General features: G+C 53.6%; 1 protein-coding gene across 1 annotated transcript; it reads right to left on the bottom strand.

The window, feature by feature from the left end:
* Window positions 1-2,210: 2,210 nt before the first annotated feature.
* Window positions 2,211-3,691, bottom strand: LOC140895272 (uncharacterized). Its single transcript, XM_078854713.1, has 3 exons — window positions 3,508-3,691; window positions 2,758-3,131; window positions 2,211-2,402 (listed from the first exon to the last, which is right to left on the bottom strand). The coding sequence occupies exons 1-3, from the start codon at window positions 3,686-3,688 to the stop codon at window positions 2,211-2,213; spliced, it is 747 nt and encodes a 248-aa protein (XP_078710839.1). The 5' UTR covers window positions 3,689-3,691.
* Window positions 3,692-6,874: the final 3,183 nt, after the last annotated feature.

A 6,874-nucleotide genomic window follows, 5' to 3' on the forward strand; every position in this document is an offset into this window, starting at 1 on the left:
AGCTGGAGAGGACAGAGCTGGGCCCAGAGTCCTGGGGCAGCTCCTCAGTCAGTTCCTGTGAGACACAAAGGAAAATGTCAGATTCAGGCCCCACAGAGCCCTGGGCATTTCCCAGAGAGGCTGGCCAGACACAGCCAGCAGGATCCTCTGGCAACACAGCTGGGCCCTGCTCTCCCGATTCCTTCCTTCTCTTGGCCCACCCCCAGCCTCTCTCAGCTGCCCCCTACCTTTCTATCCCCAGCCTCAGCTTACCCTCCACTCCCATGATTCCCCACCTGCCTCCTAGCGCTTACACCCAGAATTTCCTCTTGGCTGCTGCCCAGACCTCAGCCCCAGGAATCCCTGCTCTCTGCTGTTGGATAGGGGCAGGAGGTCCCAGGGGCAGTCAGAGGACAGGGAGCTGTTGGATGGGGCAGAGGTTCTGTGCGGGGTGGTCAGAAGACAGGGAGCAAGGGGGGTTGGAGAGGGGGTGGGATCCCGAGAGGGGGCAGTCAGGGGACAAGGATCGGGGGGGGGGGAATTGATGGGTTGGGGGTTCTGGGTGGGGCAGTCAGGGGGTGGGAAGTGGGAGGGGGCAGATAGGGGGCAGGGGCCAGGCTGTTTTGGGAGGCACCGCCTTCCCTACCTGGCCCTCAGGCCAAAAAGGTTGCCCACCCCTGTCCTAGAGGGTAAGTGTCCCCATGAGGTGCTGTGAATCGTCCTGGACAACCCCCTCTGCAGGGAGCTGGGATGGGCAAGGGGCAGGATGGACTTATTTCCTACTAAGATAGGTAACGTTTGTACCTTGTCACCACCCTGGAGATGTTCCATGACAACCTCTGGGCAGCTTCTTCCATGTCCAGATCTTCCCCCTCCTCCACTTCCTCTTCCGTGTCCAGGTTTCCCCCTCCTCCATGTCCAGGCCCTCCCCCTCCCCCACTTCTTTCTCCGTGGCCAAGTCCTCCCCCTCCTCCATGTCCAGGTCCTCCTCCTCCTCCGGGGCAAGGTTCCCTTCCTCCTTCTCGTTTTCCTCTGTGGCCAGGTTCTCCTGCTCCTCCTCTTCACCTTCCTCTATGGCCTCATCCACAATCTCCTCCTCTCTGGCCTGGTCCTCTTCCTCTTCCTCTTGCTGCATGGCTATATCCTCCTCCTCCATGGCCAGATCCTCCTGCTCCTCTTCTGTGGCCAGATCCTCCTACTCCTCCAGTTCCTCCTCTTCCTCTCTTGTCAAGTTCTCCACCTAATTGATAGACAAGTCTTCATCATCATCCTCCTCTGCAGCCAGGTCTTCCTCTTCTTTCTCCTCTTCCATGCCCATGTCCTCCTCTTGCCACCTGGCCAAAGAGGAGGAGGAAATGGCCATGGAGGACAAGGTCATGGAGGAGGAAGACAACAACCTGAGCAAGGGGGACCTGGCCATGGAGGTGGAGGAGGACTTTGTCTTGCCCTCCTCCTCTTCATCCAAGTCGTCCTCTTCCGCTTTCTTCTCTATGACCACATGCTCCAATCCCATGGCCAGATTCTCCCCCTCTTCCACTTCCTCCTCTATGGACAGGTCCTCCCTCCCCTTCTCCGTGGCCAGCTTCTCCTCCTCCTTTTCCTCCTTCTCGTCCTCCTCTCTGGCCAGGTCCTCTTGCTCCTCCTCCTCCATGGCCAAATCCACCTCCTTCTCTTCTTCTTCCCCCTGCATCGGCACATCCTCATCCTATTCCATTCCTGGGTCCTCCTAGTCTATTGCCAGATCCTCTTATCTCCTCTTCTGCCTCTTCTTCTCCCCCCTGCATGGCCACATTCTCCTCCTTCTCCTCTGTGGCCAGGTCCTCTTCCTCCTGCTCCTTCTCCATGGCCAGATTTTCCTCCTTCTCGTCCTCCTCTCTGGCCAGGTCCTCTTGCTCCTCCTCCTCCATGGCCAGATCCACCTCCTTTTCTACTTCTTCCCCCTACATCTGCACATTCTCTTCCTCCTAGTCTGTAGCCAGATCCTCTATTTCCTCTTCTCCCTCTTCTTCCCCCTGCATGGCTACATCCTGCTTCTTCTCCCCTCTGGCCAGGTCCTCTTCCTCCTGCTCCTTCTCCATGGCCAGGTTCTCCTCCTCCTTTTCCTCCTTCTCGTCCTCCTCTCTGGCCAGGTCCTCTTGATCCTCCTCCTCCTCCATGGCCAGCTCCACCTCCTTCTCTTCTTCTTCCCCCTGCATCCACACATCCTCGTCCTCCTCCATTCTTGGGTCCTCCTAGTCTATAGCCATGTCTTCTACCTCCTCTTCTGCCTCTTCTTTTTCTTGCATGGACACATCCTCGTCCTCCTCCATTGCCAGGTCCTTTTCCTTCTCTTCCTCCTGGTCCAGGTCCTCCTTGTCCTCCTCTGTGGCCTGGTCCTTCTCCTTGGCCAGGTCCTCCTCTTCCTCCTCTGCAGCCACGTGGTCCTCCTCTTACACCTGCTCCATGGCCAGGTGCTCCATTCCCGTGGCCGGGTCCTCCTACTCTTCCTCCAGAGGCAGGTGCTCCTCTTCCTGCTCCATGGCCAGATCCTTCTCTTCTTCCTTTTGCTCCATGATCAGGTGTTCCTCCACCAGGGCCACATCCTCCTCTTCCTTTACCTTCTTCTTCCTCCTCCTTCTCTGCAGTCAAATCAGCTTCCTCTTCTATGGAGAGGTCCTCCTCCTCCTCTGGAGGAAAGTTCTCCTCCTCCTCTTCTGCAGACAGCTTCTCCTCCTCCTCCTCTTTTTCCTCTTCTGCAGACAGGTTCTCATCCTCCTTCTCCTCTCCTATCTCTTCTGCAGACATGTTCTTCTCCTTCTCCTCTTCCTCTTCTTCCTCTTCTGCAGACAGATTCTCATCCTCCTCCTTTTCCTCTTTTACGGGTATGTCCTCCTCCTCCAACTTCTCCTCTGTGTCCAGGACTTCCTCTTTAGTCATGTCCTTGTCCTCTTCTATGGCTAGGTCCTCCTCCTCCTCTTTTTCTGTGGTCAGGACTTCCTCCTCCTGCTTCTCCTCCTCCTCTGTCTCTAGCTCTTCCTCCTCTTCCTCGCCTTCTGTGGCTGGGTCTTCATCCTCCTCTGCCTTTTCCTCAGTGGCAAGGTCCTTCTTCTCCAACTGGTCCATGGGGGTCTCTGCATCAGAGAGACAAGGGCAGAGGGGGACTCTTGCTGCAGCTGGGGGGAAGAAGAGGAAGGACAGGGGTGTGGTGGGGAGAGAAGATTTAATGTTTCCCCCTCCAATGTAAGCACCACGTGGCAGAGAGTTCCCCACACTACCCCTCCCACAGACCCCTCAGCACCATGGCCCCATGGCAGATGGGGCCCTTCACTGTCCCATCCTCCCTGGGACTTGCCCCAAAGCATCAGGATCCCACTTCCCAGTAGCTCCCCCCATTTCCCGCTGCAAGGGGTGGCTCTGCGACTCCCGCTGACGTCATTGGGCTCAAGTGGCTCAGGCCAGAGCCCTGGGTTGGGGTCCTCCCAATGACTCAGAGAGTGATTGGGTGTTAATGGCCCCGTGCTCCTCCCCGTCCCCAGGGCGTCTCCTCACCTGCAGTGGAGGAGCACTCAGCTTCCATGCTCCAGGGAGCCTCCAGGGAGTGGCCGCTCTCCCCTCCAGCACCAGTTGAGCTGCTGGGGCAGCGATCCTGCCCTGGGGATGCCTCCTGCTGGTCCACGGGGCTGGGCTCCTGAGGGCTGGCCTTCCAGCAGAAGCAAACCCAGAGCTGCATTGCCTGGCTCCTCTCGTGGCCTGGGTCCTGTCTGCCCAGACTGAACTTGGGCCACCTCCATCTTGGCCTGGCTGTTGTGTTCCTCTGTTCAGCACCAGCCCTGGGAGCTGGTTTCCTCCTGGTGAGCAGGGCCGAGCAGGTCCATCTCCTGGGCTGTCCGGGAGCTGCTTCCCATTCCATGGGGATGGAGGGGCAGCTCTCTGTCTGGGGATGCTGGCAGCTGCCCCCCTCTGGCTCTGGGGCCACCCGTGGAGTCTTCCTCCCAAGAAGCCTCCTGAGCACCTCCATCCTGGAACTGAGCAGGGAGCAGCCGTGAGTCTGCGGCAACACAGCCTCTCGCCAATGGGTCTGTCTGCCCCCCAGCTGGGGTGACTCCCTGTCATCCCATGCCTCCCAGGGGGCATCTGGACTGGGATCTGCGCACACTGGCAGGGCTAACCCTGCAGGCTGCTCCCAAAGCTCCCCCAGTGTTGGAACCCCCAGGGAATCTCATCCCTTTAGAGCAGTGGGGTCACTGACAGAGACCTGTAGTCAGTCTGTCTGCATCCCCAGGCCACACTCCCTCCCTGGCCTGAGAAGGCAGAGAACCCGGGTGTCCAGGCTTCACTCCTGAGCCAGTGGCAACAGCAGACAGGTGCCCCCTGTTCCCCAACCCCAGCTCAGCAGCTACCAGCTAGTGGACATCCCAACTTCAGCCCCCCACTCCTATCCCCGCTCTGCGCAGCAGACCGTGGGCAGGCCCCCAGTACGGAGCAGCTGGGTCAGGGATGGCTCCAGGGGGCGGGGGGCAAGGAGGTGGGAGCTGCAGTGGAGCAGTGTGCTGGGAGGAGGGGCACCCTTGCCTCGAAGGCACACAACGGCGCTCCCAAGCACAGTGGCCTGGTGTGCTATTAATTCTCATGACAAAAAATAATGCAGTAATTTGGTTTGAGTTCATCACATGCATTAACTGCAATTAATTGACAGTCCCAAAAATTAGTTTCGATTACAAATATTTGCACTGTAAAAAAGATAAAATAGTGCCATGCAAATGCCTGTTCTCACGTTCAGGTGATCTTGGAAATAAGAAGTGGGCAGCATTATCTCCTGAAAATGTCAACCAACTTGTTTGTCTTTGCGATTGGCTGAACAAGAAGCAAGACTGACTGCACTTGTAGGCGCTAAAGGTTTACGTTGGGTTGTTTAGGAGTGCAGTTACGTAAAAACCCACTACATTTGTAAGTTGCACTTTCACGAGAAAGAGAGTGCACTACTGTACTTGTACGAGGTGAATTGAAAAGCACTATTTCTTTTATCTTTTTTATGGTATAATCAAAAATAATCATATACAGGGAGCACTGTACACTTTGTATTCTGTTCCAGACGGGTGGCCGTGTTAGTCTGAATCAGCAAAAATAACGAGTCCTTGTGGCACCTTAGAGACTAACCAATTTATTTGGGCATAGCCCACGAAAGCTTATGCCCCCAAAATTTGTTAGTCTCTTAGGTGCCACAAAAACTCCTCCTTGTTTTTGTATTCTGTGTTATAATTTCAAATCAATATATTTGAAAATATTAAAAAATCCCAAAAGATTGATAATACGTTGCACTTGGTATTCTATTATTGTTTAAGAGTGCAATCAAAACTGTGGTTAATTGACAGCCCTACTTATTGGCTTTGGATGGAGCCCAGCAGAAAATCAGTAGGAATTCTTTCCCAAACACTCACCCACTGGCCTTCTGAGCTCAGAGGGTTTAATGTACCTTGTCTGATCAGGACTCACTACTGCCAGGAGTTTGAGAAGTGTCTATCCCTTCATTGAAGAGATTGGATAGGCGAGTGGCAGCCTGTAAGTCCCCCTCCCCAACAGTCCGCACAGCTGCTTGGAGGGGGTGTCACGAACTCTCGTGATGGTAGTTGCGGGTTCTGGCAAGCCAGGGTAAAGGATTTTTTGGATAAATGGATAAGGAAGAGCCAGGGCCCATACCAGGTGCAGGGGTCACCCTGGGATGAGATTAAAAAGGAAATGGAGGCAATGTTAGGGAACCCAGAGGGATGGGGGATGGTTGAGGAGCCCGCCCTCCTTGGTATATGGGTAGTGGAAGAAGGTCTCTGCCCATGGGGACTGAATACCTTTCAGGGAAAGGAGGCACTTCAGTCCGCTTATGAGAGGTTTGACATAAGGGCAGCATTACGGGAAGCTGCCAAGAATCTTTCAGGTTTGGTGCTGCTTCAGCAAGGGCTGCCGAAGGGTTGTAAATTAGTTAGGGGAGTGAAAGATGATTTGGCAAAACAGGGTTTAAAGTCCAAAGCAGAGTTAACAGACTACCTTTAGAGACTGGAGCTGGGACTTGGTCCTGGGGGAGTGGAGAGAAGGAAGGGGAAGAGAAAAAAAAGTTTCAGAGTGCAACCTGCCTTTCCACACTTTTGTTTTTCTGAAGTTTTAATAGAGGGTACTTTGGATACGTATGTGAGATGTCAAGAAGGAAGTTTTTGTTTAATGATAAAACCCAGTTATATAAATGTAACTGTATGTGCAACTCTGTGCAGTCACATTGGATAGAAGCTTGGTCATTAAATTATCCAAAGGGGTCAGGTCGAGTGGCTACTACCACCACTACGCTTCTGTCCCCAGAAGCCTTTACAGCTATTCTGAGGGAAAATGGGCCCTTTTCCCACAGAAATGGTCTATAAGGGACTGCTGCAGGCAGCAGGCAGAGAGAATCTGAGCAAAATTATTTGACTATTGGGTAATGCAATCAAAATCACTAAAGGACGTAAGGGGTTTCTATTGGAACTTAACTTGGCTGCCCCTGGTTGTGTCTAGTTGTACAAGATGGAAGTGTAGTCGGGGTACAGTTGTGTAGAAAAGAGTAATCAGAGTGCAAGAAATGTTAGGCAAAAGAGAATTTTCTGTGTGCGCACAGGTAAAAGAAAAGGAAAAGGGGAGGAATGATGGGAACACTGAGCCTTGGGGTGGCTCTGAGGGATCAGATTGTTGCTCTGGTGGGTGTGCATGAAAACTCTGTGGGCATGGGAGGCAGTTACACCTTGTGTAAAATTAGTACGGCTAATATAATATTATGGAGGTTAAACTATCTGGAAGGAATGTTTGCATTTTCCCAGGATGTGTACAGTGCTAAAATCTGAAACTGTGTCTCAGCTGTTACCTGAGAATAAACTTAAAGCTTGGTACAGCAGAGAAA

The sequence above is a fragment of the Lepidochelys kempii genome, chromosome 11, assembly GCF_965140285.1.
Source record: "Lepidochelys kempii isolate rLepKem1 chromosome 11, rLepKem1.hap1, whole genome shotgun sequence".
Lineage (NCBI taxonomy): Eukaryota > Metazoa > Chordata > Testudines > Cheloniidae > Lepidochelys > Lepidochelys kempii.

Bases quoted from the DNA above. Each gene is read 5' to 3' on its own strand.
- LOC140895272 (XM_078854713.1), bottom strand. From the start codon at position 3,688: ATGCAGCTCTGGGTTTGCTTCTGCTGGAAGGCCAGCCCTCAGGAGCCC. The intron at 3,132-3,507 runs GTGAGGAGACGC...TCTTCCCCCCAG, and splicing joins TGAGTGCTCCTCCACTGCAG to CTGCAGCAAGAGTCCCCCTC. The intron at 2,403-2,757 runs GCAGAAGAGATA...GTGTAAGAGGAG, and splicing joins AGAAGGAGAAGAACATGTCT to GACCACGTGGCTGCAGAGGA.